Genomic DNA, 21,123 nt, shown 5'->3' on the forward strand with positions numbered 1-21,123 from the left:
CTGGGTTGACATTTTGGATGCGTGTGCTGGATTGCTCCAGAGGAGGCCTGGCTCACCCCTGGCCACGGCTGAGCGGCTGGAAGGACACTTGCTCATTTGCTTTGCTCTGAGCTGCCCTCTGCAAATACGAATCTATTCACCTGTCAGGCGGATTTGATTCCCAGCATGTCCTTCCCCCACGTTGCTCTGAATCACCGATGTCCACAGTTCACAGCACCTGAGCCACGCAGCGAAAGATCTCTACAAATAGCTCTGGCGAGCTGACAGCAGCCTGGGCTGTCATGACACAACCCCCGAGCAAGTCAAGGAGAGCCCGTCACCCTGCGTCACCCTGCCTTCCACAGGCAGCCAGGCACCAGAGCAGCTGCTGCCACAGGTCTTTGTCCATTAAAGCAGGTATCCTCCAGCACAGACCCCGTTAGCACGGCCTGCCAGAGTAGGAATTGTTGGGGCAGCAGGGAAAAGGGTTTCTTGTTTCCCAGGCTCCCAGAACCCAGACACAAGCCCACAGCAGCTCACTGCAGCAGTTGCAGAAGCCCAGCCGGTGCTAGAGGCTTAATGCTCTGGGGACAGCAGGTACGAGGGGTAAATCCAAGGACTAATCCTGCTGCAGCAGTGCTCTCAGAGGCCCTGAGCATGGTGCTAACCCACCGCTGCCCCACAGAGCCCACCACTGTCTCTTTCATAAACACCCGAAGACCCAACTGGAAAGAAAACTTCCAAATTCCTGAAGAGCCAGAACTGTAGGCTGTTTCCAGCAGCAAATTCATCTGGTGCAAGAACGATTTCATCTCCTATCACTCTACTTTCCTGCAAGAGCACCATTCTCCAGGGAGGAGTTGGAGCTAGAACCTGGGAGTCAGACTGACGCACAGTTTCATAATCACCATAAATCCACTAGGCTGCTGCCAGCTTTCTCAGGCATTTTCAGGTGTTTGCAACCCAAGAGCCCAAATATGTTTATGCTAAACATTAAGGGCATGACTTGGCTGTGTACACATAGGCTCCTGACTCTGCTTCATGCCTGTCCTGCTTAAAACTACGGCCAAGCAGCAATCGGCGTTGACAGCGAGTTCAGCCTCGAAATGAGCTTGCACAGAAAGTGCAAGCAGCAGCTGAGCTGCGGGAGCCCGGCGTCGGGCAACCCAGAGCTCCGCTCTGCAGATGCGAGCAGTTCTGGATGAGAAGACAGGCTGACCCAAGTGTGCCTGTGCTCGTTCAGCTGGCCACACCAACCCTGTTTTAATTAGTAATAACTGGGGTGACTCTCAGACAGCTCTCAGAAATGGTGCCCTTCCCAAAGGCCAACGCAGACGTAAACTCTGTTCTAAGATCTGGCAATTTTTCTGCTATAAAAAATAAATAAATCCCATACCCTACAGGGATTTCTGTCCTGGGGGATGCTCGTAGTGGGGAACCACGCAGGCGTGTGCACATGGAGCAGAGCAGAGGAGAGAATGAGACTCCGTAGTGGATCATCTGTTCTCTCACCTCAGTGAGCAGCAGCAGACTCTTAGTCAAAAGAAAGCTTTTATATGTTTCATTATTGTTAAACATCTGAGACAAACCAACGCTGACATCGCATAGATACTTCCCATTCCTGCTAGCGCGTTAGGTTTGTGCTTTATTACTCAGGATCTTCCTACCACCTCCAAAATGCCTGGGGAAAATAACATTAAGAGATTAAAAGAAAAGCTATTGCTTAATATTAGAATGAAATACACCCAAACTCACATGCTGTTTATGTAATAATAATTACAGCTAGGAGAGTGTTTCCTGGGAGAGCCCTGAGTCCTTAAGCAGGTTTATCTTCCTAAATGAATTTGGCCCATAAACTCTTTTAGTAATCTCATTCCCAGCCTTGTATTGTTAATAAAAGGCATTACATACAACACAATCAAGAACGGTTCAGGAAGAAGGCTGAAAGCAGGCTTAAACTAGGGTTTAAAGTTCCAATTCCGAGGCAGAAAGCAAACCAAATGCCCCCAAAGCATGGTATGCTGCTGAGATGACGTTTGCAGCAGACCTCATCAATACAGTATCAGAACGATGCACAGGACTTGTGGAGATGCTCTTTGCCTGCTCTCTTCTGCCCTGTGCATATCCGAATTAGGCAGACTCTGGAGTCTGAAGTGGGACACGGACCCCAGAGCTCTGAAATTCCTCCACACACTTGCTCTCATGCACTGGAGGTGCCCGTCTCTGCAGGCTCAGCTCCCCCCCACAAGCCATGCTTCATGGTACCTAGCTGCCTCTCCTAAAAGACATCCGGAGAAAATGGTTTTCCACGTCAAACTGTGCAAAATTCAAAAGGCAAGCAGGACTACACACTGGGAGAAATGCAGGGAGACAAGAAAACAAAGACAGACATCCTTGATTCTGACTTTTAAAAACCTGGAGTATTTTCAGAGGAAAGGGGGAGTTTTTATCATGTAATTAAACGTTCAGTGTTTTCATCCATAGCTGACCTACGGATGGCTGCATTTCATCACCACTTCACTCCCATCTGCCTCTCCTCCGTTCCAGTCTGGTCCCCGGGACGTTACTGGCACAGAGAGAATAGAACAAATGTATTGTCTACCTTAGTTTGCACTAAAGACACCTAAAACCTTCACAGTTCTTTAAGGGGGGCTGGAAACATTTGCAGCCAGGCATCCATCTGATCTAGTTTGCTCTGGGCTGACTCCGAGACATCTTGAAAATTTAATGTAATTGGAAAGGCAGGAGGTGTTGCTCCGTGATGAAATGTCATGATTGCACTGGAGACAATGACACTGCAAACACCGTCCTAAAGGATGCCTTTGTTTTCCCTTCCATAAAAAGGGTGGGGAGGCAGGAAAAGAGAAGAGAAACAGATGATTTGTGTCAGATGATCAGTTTGATGTCCCGTTCTGAAAAATGTTTTGTTAGAAGGAGAAGTCAATTAATTTGATCCTTCCCTTGGTGTGCTCTGGGTGAACACAAATTTATTCGGGTAGAAAGACCTCTGACAGATGATGTGCTAGAAAAAATTCTCAAGGCTTTTGGGCTTGATTTAAGATAGGTCTAAATGCAGTTGCTGCCGATGGAAGAGAAGCCTGCGTAAAGGACACACTTCAGTACTCATGTTATATAAACGTCTCTCCAGACAAATGACAGCAGGAATCATCTTGTGGCTGAGGCATGGGGAAAACAAGGGCAGAAAGGATTTGGGGTCAGCCTGTGACTCTGTCACTACCCCTCTGGAGGACATCTGGTAAATATCTTAAATATACCGGGCCTCCATTTGCAAGGCAGAAGATGGTTTCTCACTGATTTGGATCAGAGCTCTTCAGAGCAGGGGCTGAAAAACACTAAAACACATCCAGAGATATCCTAAGCTTTGACAGTCGTATCATTGATGATCTGCAAAGAGCTCTGTAGGGGAAGCCAAAAATCTTGAAATAATTGCTTGGGCGCATCTACCTAAATAAAACCAGTGCTGCCGGGCATCACTCAAATTTGTCCTCCGTGCTTTAAAATGGATTTGAGCATAGCTTCATGGCTTGGGAAACTGAGGCAGACACTCAGAGACTTGTTCCCACTGAGCACAAATTAGGGGTAGACTCAGACGGAGCACTGGTCCATCACAGATGAGTGCATGGCGCTCAGTGAATTACTTCAGGTTTCACCCAGTCTGAAGGCATGCTCAATTTACTGAAAGAAGCATAGAAACATTGAAGTAAATTTGTACTTGCTTTAAAATGTACAAATTTCTCCAGCTAGAGCACTTGTATTACTGAAGTGTCTGAGAATGTCACAAACATTTATTATGTCATCCTTTCTAAGCCATGATTTCCTCTGCTTGACTTTGTGCTCCTTAAAAACATGGTAAGAGATAGTCCTTGCCTAAAGAATTCATACATGAGACATTCAAAGGAGTGAGAGAATATTAATATTTTATACTTACACAGACTATTCTATCCACAAAGAAAGAAAATGTCTGTTCACAATTAAGAGCAGGGCAGGAGTTCAGGACTGTGTTACTGACTATGCTAAAGATTTTGAGCAATTGGTTTTCCCTCTGAATGCCTCCTTCACCCCTATTGTACACTCTTCTGCAAGGATGCGGTGTGAATTAAAAGCTTTGAGTTGCTGCACTGAAATGTGAAATGTTATTTATTGTATTAATGCTTTTGCCTTTGACTATTACTGCAATCTTGTCTTGTCAAAGCTAACCCTGAAGATATACACTGTGTTGTATATTTATATGAGGGTAACAGCATGTGCCAGAGACAGACTGGAGGTCTACGATACGGGCATATTGTCTACAGAGCATAAAAAGAGAGATCTAGACCCAAGGCAGATGTCTTTGGGTTCCACAATTTCAGATTTTTATGGTTAACTAACGGCGCTCATAATGAGCCTGATATTTCTGCGTATCAAAATTATTCTACCACTTTAGCAGATGATGTAGCACATTAATTTTTATTTCCAAAATCAAGGCCTCTGTTTTGTGAGAAGGCATGGAGAGAGCATGGAAAATTGCAGTCCCAACCAACAGGAAACTTTCGATCCAAGTGGACTGCACGCAGTATTTGAAGTAGCTGGAGTTCACCTGTAGACTTCTGATGCCCTTCTAAATGCAAAAAGAAGGCTGACCCATCTGGGTCTATCTGTTGGTTATCTGACTGGCATGAGCTCCTGGTGTTTCTATTAAATAGCTTCTATTTATCCAAAGAAACATTTGCTGTTAAAAGAAAAACCAAAAGAGCCAAAGCCTTTCATTGGAAGGGCTCTCTCCTTGCCGAAGCACGGCTTGAAGAAGATGCTCACCATATGCTTCAGACTGAAAGGCACTCAGCGTGTTACTGACACTTGAACCTCGCCACAGTTTCCTCTGACTCACTCCTGACTCTAGAAGTTGGCAATTTCAACACAATTTCAGTGAAAAAGAGCCTAGATTTTTCTAAGTGAATAGGATGAAGTTCAATAGAATAAAACAACCAAAGACAGGGCCTCCCATCCCCAAATTCAGGCAAAAATTTGGCTAAATCACCTAGCTTTATAGTCCCTAGGATGAAGGTTGTATCACTCTAAGTAGTTGCTGTTGCCTTTGATGCCACTGATCTAGCAAATCTGAAAGAAACAATTAAAATGATCAGCTCCTTTGTCTCTTTGCACCCCATTCAGAGCCATGTGTTTGCTGCTCAGACCTGCTTTGTACCTGATCAATATTATATGCTCTGTATTTTAATTAAGTGGGAAATATATTTTATTATATATTATATATATAATAATATAACATATTATAAATAATATATACACATATATTTATATATTATATTTTATTAAGTGGGAAACACTTTGTCTCCAACCTGCCAAGTGTAGTATTCAATGGTTGAAGCCCCATAGCCTCCCAAAATACTTATGCAGTTCCTCTCTATCCTCAGCGTACTCCAGGAAGAAGTGGTGCTTGGTGAAACTCCTCCAACGTTAAGAAAGAAACCAAGCCAGGACTAGTGTATTAGAGTGCAAGTGATGCAAGCAGTCCATACAATTTTAATCCCTAACTCCCATCAGAGAGAACAATCAAGATCATGGGGCAAGACAAGAATGAATTTTAATGACAGATGACATAAAAAAACCCTATTGTATGAGACAAAAAGGGATGCATGTCACTTACATAAGTCTGAAGAGAGATAGTAATCTGTTTCTCCATTTCACAGATGAATTAATGCACTCCACCAGCTTCATACATACCTAAAATCACAGTTTTAGCCCTGAATAACTCTTATCTGCAGCCTCTGCAGCCAAAGCCAACTGTACAATCATCAGATTTATTTGGGTTAGTCCTGATGCCCTGCTGGATATAGCGCAGGCACAGGGTTTCTCTGATAAGAGGGGCTTTTCCATAAGACTTGATACTTCCCTTCAAAGCCTTTTGCAAACATTTGTGAATTAAGTTTGATAACAGCTGTGTGAGGCAAGAAAGTATTATTTCTGTGCTCGTTTTCAAAGGGGGAATATGCCCAGGCAGTAAAGCTCTGATCCTACTTTCTATTGCCCTATCAGATAACGTAGGCGCTTTTGGGGATCAGGACATAGCTGTCTTCCTCCAGGCCACTGAAAAACTGTGATTATAGCTCAGCATGCCAGCTCCTGGCCCTATAGCTAAAGCCCTGAATGATCCCATCCCTCCCTCAAAGCATTTCATTACTGCAGCAAATCTCCAGTACTGGTTTCCTGTTTTCCCATCTGGTGACCCTTCTCCTTTGTCCTCCCTGTAGCCCCAAACCTTTATATATTATTGTAGCCTCAGATCTACATGTTGTGATCCTCCTGCTCATCCTGGAAATGAATTAGTTCCTTAGGAAATCCAACACAAGATCTGCTTACCTAGGAACAACTCCTGAAAGACTCTTCCTTCAGGCTCTCCTTTCTCCAAGTCCGATAACCTGGCACCTTCCTTTGCCTCCCCTGGCTCCTTCACAGCACCTCCAGGAGGGCACCTTCCCAAAATGAAGGAGCTGAGCTCCTGGGACAGCTCCTCCTCCTCCTGGTAGCAAGGAGCTGTTTGGTTCAGGCCAAAAGGCTGCTTTGCCTTGCAGAGTTTCTCACAGCTGGCATTAGTCACTTTTTCCTGGGCCATCTCCTGACTACCTTCGCCTTCCAGCACCTGATGTAGGTGCCTAATTCAGATAGCTCAAAGCACTGCGTAAAGCACGAGCCAAGTTCTCGAAGTCAGGTCCTGAGAAGGCTGCCCAAAGTCCCGTTCAGGTTTGCATCTCTTTTTCACAAGGAAACATTGAAAAAAGAAAAAAAGAAAAAAAGGTAGATAATGAGAAGTGACTAAGTGCAGCTTGGAGTTAACACTTGACAGCTGAGCCGTTGACACTGACGACGTGCGTGCTCCTAGCCCTTTCCAAGTATCAGATGTGTCAGTCTAAACATTAAATGTGGTTTAGACATTTAAGCCACGGCCTAGACCTAAAAACGTTGTCAGTGAGAGAAGTCAATTGGGCTTACTTTGGGGAAACAGGGGCTCTCAGGTGCTTCTTCTAGCTTCAACATGGTGAGCACGGGGGGCATTGGTAATGCCACGGCTACCCACATCTGGGCCGCGATGCCCAAGCTGCAGGCAAAGTCTGCACTAAATATTGAGGCTGCAGTTTGGGGTCCCAACTCTATGGGCATGGTGCCCACAGATGTTGTGACAAAATGCAGCAAACAGAGCAAAGATAGAGTCAATGCAGCAAAAGGGCACGGCGCTCTGGCTAGCGGCTGGGGAGCACAGGAGTTCCAGGATTTTCTTAACATCAGGCAGGACTGCAGAGCAACCATGACACGGATCCCCAAACCCATTTTAATGCCTTAACAACAAAGCCATTTCCCTTCCTCCGTACAGCCATCGGGCATTATTCTTCAGGCGATGTCATTTACTGCTCTTGGTCTTTACTTGGTTAACGCTGCTGTTCTCCAATTACTATCCCATCTGCTCCGGCTGGTTCATTTGTGCAGGCATGGCCGTGACCTCCTGAACCCCTCTTCTCTGGGCAGCTCTGCTCTGGCAGATCCCGACTCTCAAAACCGATTCTTCTCAGGTCAGGAATTCAGAGGACTAATTACAGAGGGCACATAAGCCAAAGGGCCACGTGTACTGTCACAAGCATTTCTCTGTCAAACAGTAAATGGCTGCTGCAAGTCATCAGTGTATTCCTGCTGCCTCATCCGTGGATGCTTACAGGGAGGGAATAGACAAATCTAAAGAATTCAAACAACACAGCTTTTCCGAAGTCTGAACCCAAATTTTGCATGACCCAATTAGCCTGCAGAAGTCAGAGATGAAGTTCAAAGGCAGACCTGAGGCCTTTTACTAGACGCCATTATAGGTTTGTGCTGTAGAGAACCATGCCTTCTGATTAAAATCCCCATTTGTAAAGCAGAGGGAAATTTGGATCTACAGCCAGCCGTGCCGCCCACCCTCACTGTCGCACACATCTGTGCGGCTTGCTCTGTGCCGATTTTGTACGCCTCTTTGGCCAGGGGTTGACGTGGGACCGGTTCACTAGGCAGTACTGAAAGGTAGATAAATAATATTGAATGATTGATAGAGCTCTGGATCAGCCATGGTGGAGGTTCAGAAATCCAGGAGAAGGTGGTAGGTGGATGGAGCGATTTAAGAAACCCATATGCTTTCGGTGCATCTACAGCACAGATGATTTCGAGCCACAGGTTTGAAGTTCATCTGTTCCATTTTCACCTGGTTTATGCAGCCGGGTTCGCAATGCCTCTCAAGTCTCCTTTCATCCGTTATATTTCTTCCCTTGCTTTTCACTAAGAAGTAATAAACTCCCTTAAAGTGACAAGGGTACCGGAGTTTGTCTGGAAAGAGGCTCATCCAGGACTGACAAATGTTCTCAGCCTTCGCGTACCTTGTCCGGTGCCTCAATGAATTCACATCATCAATTGCCCAGTACTCCAGCCTGATAACAAGTGCCTAATCCAGAAGAAATGCTCCTCTGATGTACTTTTGACAGCACCTAACCGTACTGGCTCGTAGAAATGATGGAGAAGATCTCTCAGAGCTGGCTTTCTATAGTCTATCCTTCTGACAATGAGAGAATGCTCTCAAGAGCATACTTTATATCATCGCCTGGTGCAAATCTCACGGGAAGCCATTTCAGCCCTCGCGTCTTTGAGAGCTTCCTCGGTAATACAACCTAATTCTTTTGTTTACTGTCATCTCATCAGTGCTCTGTACGTTCTCCCTCCTGGAAGTTGCATCTGGTGGTATTTGGAGCCTTCAAATTTATAGGCTGCCATCAGATGATGCGGAACCAGAACCTCAAGGAAAAGCAATAACATCGCATCCGTTCCTAGATATTTATTTTCCTGCGCTAGCCTAACACAGTATCCATGAGATCTCGGGTCCACGATAAATTTATCACAGCTTACCAGCATCGGCTGAGCCACACTGAGCAGAAAGGACACCTGAGACCTGAGGGTTGCCCTCAACATCAGACCTAAGTGATGCGGCAAGTTTTGCATCTGAATTTCACTCTCTGATGGCAGAGGCCATTTCCTCCTTCAGGCTCGCTGTGTTAAGCCTATTGCACTGCATCTTCAGCAGCTGTCAAGCCCCCGAGACCTGTGCTCATGTGCCCAGCCCACTCATTGCCCCAGACAGTGCATTTCCATTCCTCACCATATCAAGCAGCCCTTAGTAAGGATATTTCCCAAGCCAAATGCTTTTCCAGGAAACCACAAGTCTGTTGTCATACCAAGCAAGTGTTGTTTTTTTTTTTTTTTTCCCCAAACTTTACTTTAGAGACACAAAAGTCCTATTTAGAGCTAGAGACACATCAGACATAAGGCGACTGCCTAAAATAACCACCAGCTAACACAGGACGTTCTCAGACATAGCAAGGCTTCCCGCGACACGGTTTGGGCTGCAGAGATTAGCCTTTCTCCCGCTGACATCCCATGACCGTCTTCTGAAGGCTTTTTCTTTTGATGAAAGGATAACACCTACAGCCGTGCATGTTATTGTTCTTTTTAAGAAAGATCTAGTGTAAATTTTTTTTTTTTTTGGGGGGGGGTGGGGGAGCTGTCCCTGGCTTTCTGTCACATCAGATGGATGTGAGAGAGCTAAGTGCGTCTGACATGCACGGCGCAGGGTGCTGACAGCTTGGGTGGCAGAGAGCGTGCCAGCCGGAGAGCGAGCCTGGAGGCCAGGGCCTGTTCTCAGCTCCACCTCTGAGCACCAATGCCAACTGCGAGCGAGCTTCTCCAGCTCTGTTCCTCCTCCTGCCTCTTGCCTGCCTGCCGTATTTAGCTGAAGCTTTGCAGGGCAGGAGCCCTTCCCCCTCGGGGGGTGCCAGACACAGGGGTGGAGACGCAGAGCTGCTGGGTGCTACGTGGCAGCGCGCTTTCTGAATGCTTTTCCCTGCCTCTCCGTCTGACAAAGGACTGAGGGCATCCCCTTTGCTACCTGGCAGCAGCACCTGCTCCTTATGAGGAGTAAGCACTGCCTTACCCAGTATTTCGGATCCAGTATTTGGGCTGTCATTCTCACTTGCCACCGTTCTGCAAGCCGCCCCACCTTCCCCAGCCCGTGCTCCCCTTCTTTCTCACCTCTTGTCTGCCAATGCTGAATGCTCCCGTGGCTCACTGCCCATTTCTGCAGCACAGCGGGGTCTATCTGTTCTTGGAGCATCCCAGCCCATTGCTCACAACAGCCCACATCCTTCTTCTCCACATCCACAATCCACTTACCGATAACGCCAAACATCAAGAGCTATCTGGTTCTTCACGAGAACCAGAAATTTGGCTCTTGGATATCTAAGCACTTCACCAAGAAGAGCATTAACTTCTTTTCTTCTATTTTTTTTTTTTTTTTAACGTGTGAACATACAAGAGGGGATTTACTTCCTAAGGCCTTCCTAGTGCAAAACTGGAGAGCCATCAGTTCACTGGGACATTTTTAATATTCCAGAATCATGACCAAAGTCCACTGCACACTGAAAGTTTTTCTCAAATTACACTTATTGGAAAACCAACTTTCTCTTGCTCTCAACCTAACAAATGACATAGTGTGCACAGAAAATAAATACACATATAAAAAAATTGTGAACCACGTCAGAAAGCCCACGGTATTCTATCTTAAATCTCTCCCTTTGACAGACAGTGGATTAAACAGAAAATGAGTTACATCTCCCCAAACCATATAAATGTGAGTCCCACATTGCAAGGTAGCATGACAAATAGCTGCTGATATATAAGAATAAAAATAAACCATGTCTGAGATCAGTGCCGGCATCGCTGCTTGTATCTGCCATGAAAATCAACTCAAAACCTTGGGATGAGAATTTGAAGTGCATGGTTTCACTGGCACAAAAACTATGAAACCTTAAGGAATAAATAAATAACAATAATAAAAATAATAATAAAAAAAGAATGAAAAGGTGGTTCATAGAAAATAATCTTTGACTCTGGCCAAACAGTTAAGAAAAAGAGTGTTGGTTCTACTGCTTCCAAAGGAAGAAATTCCCAGGAAGAAAAGAAAATAAACAAAGGTGTTGCCAGAAGCACAAGTGATCTATACGCAGATGACAGTAATTCTAAAAGGAGACCCGGACTTCTTTTAAAGCATTTAGAAATGCACCCTATACCTCCAAATTATTCAAAGGCAGGGATGGAGTTGTTTTCCTTGAACAACAAAAGGGATACAATGAAAAATCTTGTCACCCCACCATAGAAATATTAAACTAAAACCTACGTCTCCTAAACTTTAGCCCATCTTATCTAAGTGTCCAGAGAGAACGTTAGTGCATCCCATTAATAAAGGTCTCCATCTTTTTGTCTGGTCACCAGAGGACAAAAATTCGTGACAATGCCAGCAAGCTAGGACTCTGAAATTGAGTTGGGAGGTCTTCTGCTTTCATCTCTGGATTTGCACAACTACTGATCAACATGGTAAATCCTACTTCCCAAACTGCTCCAAGATTATGTCTAAAAGACTTCAGAACTAGCTTGATTTGAGATATCACATAGGAATTGCTTTGAAAGGGTCTGTAAGAGGTGTGTGCACCTACGTTATTCCAATATCCTACATGCTCCAATCCAGCACCAACACTTGCTAGCTCTGCTTATGCTGATCTCTAACATTAGAAACACCAGCAAGGGATTTGGCCAAGTTTTCAAAAAGCTACGAGTCATCCCGGCTGCTGAACTGGAGATGCTGTAGAAGGGCTAGATTGTGAGGAAGCAATAAGCACTCGCCATCTACACACCAGCATCTTAAATTAGCTAGCTAATTGATGGTGTGTCGCTTTTGATATCCATTTACATGAAACATACTCATTTTCTATGTGGACTAAAATACTTGCAGTACCCAGCAGCAGAACTTTATACAATTTTAGGGTTGTTGCTGGTGGTTTTTTTCTTTACTAACAAGGCAGGCCTCTGATGCAGAAAGCAGTCCGACACACCAGGCAGTCGCACAGTGGGCTTTACCACCACTCTCCGGCCACTAGAAATCGTTTTTTCTTAATTCCATGTCATCTTCCCTCTTCTAATCTTCTTTGACAGGTGCTAGCTAAATGCAGGAGCAGGAAAAAAGACAGTTTTCACTGTTGGAAAGATCCGTCATGAGCACTTCAGCCTTCTCGTGGTGTGACTTCGCACATGCCACTCGCTCTGCTCTGCTGCTTTGGCAGCTCAGTCCTGACCAGAGGAAGGACCAAAAGCAGCATTTGACACTTTGCAGGATCAGGCACACCCAAGTATCACATCTCTTTTACTCAGATATTTCTAGCACATTAGAGCTCAAGGAACTTTGCCAGCCTGCACGAGCTTCAACACCACACACATTTGCAGACATCTCGGGGTGACACTTTCTGCATGGCAGGCTCAAGGCTGTTGCTCCCAGGATGACGTGTGATTTGCTAGACAATGTTGCGCTCACCTAAAATCCCAAATTTCCCTCTTTCTGAGCAGTGGATCCTCTTACACTTGGCAAGCAACTCTTCCCAAAGGCACGTGGAAGTTTTTGAGTACTGAGGATTAAGCCCCAGGGCTGCGATTCCTCCTTCCAGGTGGAAGACATCTCGTCTCAGCTGAGTTCACTGGTGACTAGCTTTTCACCAGCAGAAGATTGCAGTGTGAACCTTGCCGTGAGTGATGTGGGGAGATTTCGAGGCACAAGGAGACATTTTGGCTGCATGTGGCCCGATATTTCTTCTGTGTAGCAGCAGGCCTCCATGCCCTTCCTATAAATGACTAGAAACACTTGAACGTTTCAGCTGGCTCAAAGGCAGAGGAACTAGTGAAGTATTTACGGGCACCGTAGGCACAGCATAATTATCCAACAAGTTACAGGAGGGCATCCTTTTTCCCCTGAATAATTAAGACACTTTCCATTTCTGAGAGCAGGACATGGGATCTGGGGAGAAATGTTTGGAGGCAGCATAGCAAATCCTCTGTTTCTCATTCTCCTCTGTTATTGCAATCTCCTCTTGCTATCTATCTGGGGATGCTGCTAAATGAAAAGGTTTATGACAGCTCTTCAGCACTCAATCATATAAAACACTCTCTAAAAGACGTTCAGTAAGTTAAAGGAACTGCCAGCACATTTTTTTCTTTTTTGACTCATAGATTGGGATTTTCACAGAAGTAAAGAAAGTTTACATGCCTAAATTCTACTGGATATCAATGGGATTTGGGTTCCTAGCTTCCTTAGCTTTCTGCAAAAATCCCTATCTTACTCTGGATTTGCATTTCATCTGAGGAAGGAATAGCTTGGAGTTAATGCATGAAAATAAGGTTAAGAATATTTCTAAATGAGCAGGGGTTTTAAAGCCAATGAGTCGCTCCCAGTTTACACCAATGCAGCCGAGAACAGAATTTATATAAGCCTTTTTTTTTTTTCCCCAAAAAATAAAATGAAGTTTCTGATACAGAACGAGAAAGCTAACATTTATATTGAGCTTACTCTCTGGCAGAGACTTTGTCTGAGCAAAAATAACTCTTTTGGAGCAAATTCTACTCCCACGTCAGCTACTGTGAAACTCCAGGGATTTCAGAGTGGTTCCTTTGGATTTAGCTGGATTTACTTGCCCTGATCCTTGATGATGAATGGAGGAATTTAATATTCCTGGGAAAAAAGATGGCCTCTACACAAGGCTGCCTCTAGGAACTCTGCTGCCCTCCACACGCTCAGGAATAATCAGCCAAACCAGCTGCACGCACTCGGCAACACCAACCGCTGCTCACAGTTTTAGTGAAAATAGCAATCTCCCGAGAAATTTCTGCTTTGAAAACAAGATGTAGGGTGGCTGAAGCAACTCAGTACAGAGAGAGTTTCCATGAAACAAGCTGCACAAGAGGCTACTGATTTCAGCATCAAGAATAAAAATAAAATAAAATACAGTAGGAGTTCTGATTAATTTTAAACAAAAGACAGAGTAATCATGGTCTTTCTTCTCTCTGCTACAGACAGGTCTTTTGGGGCCTCAATTCTTCTCTCACATTTACACTTGTATAAACCTTGAGTAATTTTTTTTTAAGTCACTATTTAATCTGTAGTTTTTTTTCCAGGAAGAGGATCTGATCTACAGAAAACCTAAATCAATACCAGCTGGCTTTAGGTCAAAGAATTTGGACCTCAAGCATAAAGTATACCTGTCAGCTAGATATATACAGACATATATCACAGCCTGCATGAAAATTACCTCTTATTCCCCCATGGCAACTAGTGGCTAAGTAAAATATAATTAATTATTGTATCTTTCTGGCCTTTGATAACAAAGGTAATCAAGTCAAGCATTTATTTTTGCTCAGCTTTGTAATAACTACTTAACTGAAAAAGCAAAATTCCTCTCTCTCCATTTCTTCTTTGCATGGACGAGTTCATTTGCCCAGAAAGGGACGTGCCAGGAACTGTTCCACCGAACACAATCAGCTGCAAAAGAGACAACCAGGACAGCCACAAATCTATAAAGCAGCCTTCCCTTCTGATCTGTCATTCACCTCCCAGTTGCTCCCACTCTCACATCTAACGTATTTTCCTTGCTGGTGGAAGAGATGCTAAACTAACTTCATCATCTTTGAAAGGCACAGAACTTTGAAGGCCTGTCAGATGAGGAAGGTATTAAAAGCAGTGCCTTGGTCAAATTCCTAAGATCTCCCCTCTATCCAGACTAAACCTTTCTTTTTTATTGAAGAAAGAAAGTAAAAAAAATAACATCTGCTCCTATCAAAACGCTTTCAAAATAAAAAGTCAGGCATTGGTATCCAGATACTTCTGTGAGGCTGCAACTCTCCCGTTAACACAATTAAGCTCAGTGTCCTTTCTACAGGCTAGGTATTTTTACAGATTTAAACTGCTATTACTCATGAAATATCTCAGAAACATGCCCTGATGATTATTATACAAGCCTAGGACTTGAACGAGTTCAGTTTTGGTTACTGCCATGCCAAGAACTTCCCCTGTCAATTAGGAAAAGTCTTCCAGTGATGCACAAATACGCAGTCATTTGCCTTTCAGCAGAGCCCCTCTCCTCTCCAGCATGGGGATAATAACTTCTGCCTACGTCAGATGGTTATTTGGAGGAAAAACACACTGAAGCAATGTGCTCTGCAAAAACTGGCTGGATAATGGCTACATAAATATCTATGTCAGATTTTTTTTTTTTTCAGTCCCGCTCGGTGATTTGAACATGATCCACTGGATTATACTAGTGTGCAACTGACAGCTATGAATCCTTGTGGTCTAGCTTTGCCTCTGTCTCCCACAGAAGTACACGAGGGATTCAATTTGGCCTTTTATCCTGAAACGCGGATAGCTGTATTTTATGGCTCTTGTTTCCCTTCCCAGTCAGGAGTGGGAGTCTGGGGGGGAAAAGGGAGTTAGCACCTGGCACTGCCAAGTCCAGCACGCCATGTGCCAAGAGGAAAAATTTATTTTGTTCACGATTGTTTCTGACTTCCACTTCCCCCAACCGGCTGGAGATGCAATTTTCAGATCTGCCTGAGGCTATCCTCTCTGTTTAGAGAAATAACGATAAAATCCCCAGTACAAACTTAACTGCTATATGCGAGCATGTTCTGGGAGCTCACATTACTTGCAACTAACACTGTTTTAGGGAGATCATTGACTAATTATTTTCAGAAGCTAGCGAGGTTCATTAGATAAAACAGGCAACTCTAATGAAGTTTTGGAAGCTGCTTATGCAACATTCAGAAAGGGGAAAGAACATCACAGACAACTATGAGCCTATTTCTGGACAGCTAAGACGAAGCTTGAATTTTTTCTGACTTCATAAACATTTTCAAATTTTACTGAGAGAGCTGTGCAAGGACCAACGAGCTGGCACAGGACTGGATCTTCACAGAGCAGCTGAGGTTGGAAGGGAACCTCTAGAAGTCATCCGGTGCAACCCTCCCAGCTCAAAGCAGGGTTAAACCTCTGTGTGGCTCTACACTGCGCTTGCTCCCATACATCTACGTATCCCTCTGTACTCCAGAGGGGTCTCGGCAGCACCGAGGAAAGGGGAATAATCGTCTGTCGCCCACCTCCGCCTCTCTAATCAGGCTTCAGGGTGCAGTGAGTGCAGCTGGTTTCCCCAGCAAGCAATCCTGAGGCTGTTTCTGTCAGTAAGAGGAAAAGTCTCGTAGCAAACTCATTTTCTGCGTATCAGGGCCGGGGAGCTCAATTTCACATCCTCTCATCTGCTGTGTGGCCACGGTGCACGAGATGCTTAACCATCACGAGTGGAATGGGACTCAAAGAAGATTCCAGAAAGATTACTGTCTGCTTGGGCTGTTTTCACTGTATATTTCCACAAGCCCATTAGTCACCATCACAATTCCCATGCCTTTGGAGATATCCATATTTTAGCGCATTATCTAATTCACAGAGGTCTATTGATTCCCAGCTTTGCTCTGAAGGGCAGTGACTCATCTTTCAGTGCACACAATAGAAGAGCTGCTAATAAAAAAAACATTTAACATTTAGAGCCAGAGTATCTGGATGAGAAATGCTCCTACACTGCAGACATCCAGGCTTCGTGAGCTGGATTCAGAATCTGATGGCTTTTTTCTCCCTCCCTGATGCGGAATACATGAATGCTCCTGATGTGCTCATTTTCTAGGGAGCTGGATTGGCCCTGGGTATGCAGCCTCCCAGATTAACTGACAATCATCCGATGTAATGCATGACCTCAGCCAGCTTATAGGAACTTTCTGTTTGTGTGCATGCACTGGAGAGAGATGAGAGGGTTTCTGGAGAGCGAAGTTCACCCCTGCCCACAAAAGGACACGACCACACTGTTTTTTATCGTCTCCAAGCCTTCAAACCAGGATCTGAACAAGGCTGAAGAAATGCACAGCCCCTGTACCGAACAGAATCTTACAAAATTAATCCACACAAACTTCCAGAACTAATTTCTTTTTAAAGCTAAATGGATGAGAAACTGACTGGAGAGAAAACTGCAAAGGGAGATATTGCTGCTGAAAAACACAGGGATCATCTATCAGTCACTAATCAATAATGCCTGAGCAGCACCACTTGCAAAACTCACATTGATTTTAATAGGAGTCTTATTCAAAGAGACTCAGTGCCACCTATTGTGATTTTGTCTGACTCGTGGCATTTTTTCCTTAACAAGCGTGAAAAAATCTTCCATTTTTCAAAGCCAGTCTTTAAGAAGCGTGAGATTAGGCGAGCATCTCAGCTTTTTATGCATGCTTGTCTCCCAGCCCATGCGGCTGCAGAGAAAGACCTCACAGGACTGAGTAACGCTGCACAGGGCTCATAACCCAGAGGGCAAACTACACGAGGCTATAATGCCTGTTTTGGTACACACCTCTTTTATTCTCTCCCATGACCTCATGAGCTGTTAGGTCCAACTCTGGATCCAATGAGCCAATACTTGGACTCATATGGCACCTCGCAGCTTAGAAGAGCAGAGGTGAACTGGCTTAATATGTTACAGGAACAGGGGACCACAGTTTGATGTGCACTTAAGCATCTCCTTTTTTTTTTCCTTTCCTTTTTTTTTTTTAAAAAAAAATAAAATTCATCGGGCAGTTGTGCTGTCCTGGGTAGAAATAAGTGGTTGGTTGGAAATAAGGCAAGGACTCGTGCTTTTTCAGTACTTTGAACTGTAAACATTTCTTTACAGATACAGCAACACCTGTCTGACCTCCTGATAGTGACGGGAGGTTTAATACTTACCTACAAATGGTGACTGTTTCTATCTGAGAGCACCACGCACTTCGTTGGCATGGTTTAAGTGATGCAACATGAGCTCTGGAAGGGGCTACAAACAATTCAACCTGCAGCTTTCCCGGTCTGGGAAAAAAACAGACAAACAAAAAAAAAAACCAACCAACCAACAGAAAACAATAACAACAAAAATAGCTGTAAGAGTCATTAGCCAGGGAAACAATATTGCTCGCTTCCCTGCAGGACTGACTCACATGACTGACAAAGCATGCGTTACGATGCTAATGCTAATGCCTCTTGTGCCGAATCCATCAATTCACAAAATGTAAGGTCACAAGGCAACATTATAGGTCGTCTCGTGCAACCTGTGTGGCTGGAGTGTTAGTTCTTCAGCTTTCTTTATGGAGCCCTTGACACTGAATATACAAAACCCAAACCCTTCAGCAATTCATCTACCACTGCAGGAAGGCGTGTATCGGAGCCCACCTCTGTCCGTCTCTTCCTGCTCTCCCGAGGCAGGGGCAGAATTTCACCCACCCTTTCCAAAATACCACAGCATGCATTGTCAACTGTGGAGGAATCGTGTTTCCTTCTGACGTTACAGGTGCATCCAACAGTCATTCCACGAAGCCAGTTTTCCAGCCACTGAAGCAACCCACATATCTACACGCTCTTAGTTTGCCACTTTGTTGTACTTCACGTGCTATCGAATGGAAGCCTTTGTCATGAATAAGCCAAGATTTGTTAAAGGAAACGAACCTCGGTAGGGTGAATGTGCTGTCTTAATCCTTCAAGATATTTCTCCTGTTCTCATTTTCCTCCACAGAAAACTTGCTGCTCTAGCGGACTTCAGATTCTTCTTGATCATAAAGGAGTGACGTTTACAAAAATACCAATTCCACTAAAGCTACTGTAATAAAAGAAATGCTGCACTTCTGACTAATGCTCTTCATTCTGGCAGAGGACGTTAACTGGAGTTTTTAAGAGTCAAATCAGTTTAGCAAATTGGGGACCATTATGCAAAACTTTCCCAATAGCTCCGCCTTGTTTAATCAAATACTTAACTCCATGCCTATCCAGGCCAGCTTCAATACATTTTTTAATGAAGATGTTTTCCAGGATTAGGGCCAAATGAGCTGAAATTCATCACTGCTCTGAGGTAAGTGCAGTGCTGAAAAAGGGAAAGGAGAATCATCAAGTTTCCTATTTGGACTAAACCCGGAGCATTAATTAGGACATTAATTCAATTTCCCTTCCTATGTCAGCTTTTAATTAAGCATTAATTTACCCTCCTATGTTGGCTTTGGGGATCGCATGGAATCGCCATGGACTCTGTGGCACCCTACTGAGTGTTGCCAGCTGGGGTGGCGGCTGGCAGAGTAAGAGCACAGAGGGAAATGGGACTTCCACTACGGGGGCTCAGCACTTGGGCAGGGGGAGAACGGCGATGTCCAGGGCTGCTGCAGGGGCTCCATTTCTCAATACAAATGCTCAGATCCTCCACTAGTGGCACAAGATCCTCGGCAGATGCACAGGTTTACTCCCATTTCAGATCTGGATGTAAAATTAATGCAGAAAAATTGCTAATGGTGTCTTAGTTAAATTATCCCTCAGTTAAATCCAACTCTTTAAAGCATAATATTAAACTAACAATATCTGGTGGCTCTTATTTCATTACGCCTCCATTTCAACTTTTTAAGACTTTCTTTTCATTTCAGGATATTAGATTTGATAAAATAACAATGGCCTTAGTAGAGGAAAAAAACTTTTTCCTAACAAATCTTGTACTGCTTCGCAAAGATAGCTCTTTATGATCTTCATTTTCATTGTACACCTCGATTCCATTACTCGTTTCTTTTATGCACTGGAGTTCAAAGAATAGCCACAGCTACTCAGAAACACAGAAAGACTTCAGCTATCCCCTCATTTAGAAGCTTTTAGGGAATTAGGGCCTTGCTGTGGATAAAGCACAAAATTGGGTTGGGTAATCTGGATTGTAATCCTGTTTCTGCCCCAGCCTCCCCAAATGACGTTGGTCAAGCCATTTCACACATTTCTTGCGAGACTGGTATAAAAGTTTCTAGCCCCAAATGGCTGCTAAGAGGATCCATTCATAATCCTCGTGGAACGCTGGAAACACTTCTGCCTCCTACACAAAAACATTTATTCCATCAGGAAAGAGAAAAGATGTATGATCTAACTGAAAAGGTTTGTGACTGGGGAAGGAACTCTGTGTACTTCCCCCGCTCTTACAGCGGTACTGCCAGAGTCAGCACGATGAGCTAGATGGATTGCTGGTCTTGTTTGCTATGTCTGACGTGTGTCAGACCAGCTGACACACGTCAAAATTAATCACACGTTTCAATCCTACTGCCCTTATTCACTCAGTGAGCACAGGACTGGGAGTTTGAGGACCCCAGGGACAGTGGGGAACTCCTGCCGCGGGCAGGAAAGGCAGAGCGCGGCTACGGGGTTTCTGTTGTGGTGCGTGAATTATTCCATGTACGGGACTGCAGAAAGGGGTCTGCTGCGAGCAATCTATGGGATTAAATGTTGCTACAGAAATTACTGGTCCAAAGCTTGAAACAGGCCTATCTGCAGCCATCAGAATAAATTCACAGGGAGAAAAACATTGCTTAAAAGACCTATGCTGTTCATCTCAGAAGAAATCAGCTGATCATCACTGGGGTGCTTTCTGAACCCATTTAAACCAGTAGGAATCTGCCACTGAATTTAATGGGGCTAGAATTTTTCTCATCACATTTCCACCGTTACAGTGAAGAGAATATTAAAGTGCACAAGCGTGATTCAGCAAAGTCCCACCCCCTCGCCACCCTATTTCCAGCACATTTGGCCAAGCACACACTTTGGCAAAGCGGTTCAGGAGGATATTCAAGTGAATTATATTTTGTCATATTAAATTAAGAGAGGAATCAGTTAAAAATCATTTTAATCAAGGAAACAAATGGAAAAAGAAATGGAATGATCCCTTGTAGACTGCTTTTGACATTTGTGGATTTGTTTTGTATTCCCTCTTACTCAATAAACTGCAGGATGACTGAGTTCATTTCACAGAAGATGGATTGCATTTTCTTCTCTCAGCTCTGCAATGTCCATTGAATTCAACCAGAAAAAAATTACTGTGCTTTAAAAACTCATGATTCCTACATTATTAGAGTCAAACTGCACTGCACACCTGGGGCAAGGGAGAGGAAATGAACACAATCTCCATGTATGATAGAGGTGGTTATCTAATAATGGTGGTTAATATTTAGGGGGACGCACTGAGAAATGCAGACAAAGCCAAAATTGAAAAGCCTAGTTTATACATAAGCCTTCACCCAACCCCAATTTATCTTTTATTTTGTGAACCATTTTGAGACTGGGACCCATATGGGCTCGCTTACCCAAAGAAAGCAAAGACATAAGGGTCA

General features: G+C 44.2%; 1 protein-coding gene across 2 annotated transcripts in view; it reads right to left on the minus strand.

Annotated features, from left to right (window-relative positions):
* The window catches only part of LOC310886875 (uncharacterized protein), a 198,591-nt gene that overhangs the window by 18,422 nt on the left and 159,046 nt on the right, over positions 1 to 21,123 (minus strand). Inside the window, exon 1 of one of the 2 annotated variants that reach the window (XM_083812051.1) lies at positions 6,358 to 7,932. The exons of the other annotated variant lie outside the window; for it this stretch is intronic. Coding sequence (XP_083668177.1) covers positions 6,358 to 6,610 — 253 coding nt within the window. The 5' untranslated portion in view covers positions 6,611 to 7,932. Of the gene's footprint in view, positions 1 to 6,357; positions 7,933 to 21,123 lie in introns of those variants that run through there. 2 annotated transcript variants of the gene reach the window in all.

The sequence above is a fragment of the Anser anser genome (genome assembly GCF_964211835.1).
Source record: "Anser anser genome assembly, chromosome: 26".
In the NCBI taxonomy this organism is placed as follows: Eukaryota; Metazoa; Chordata; class Aves; order Anseriformes; family Anatidae; genus Anser; species Anser anser.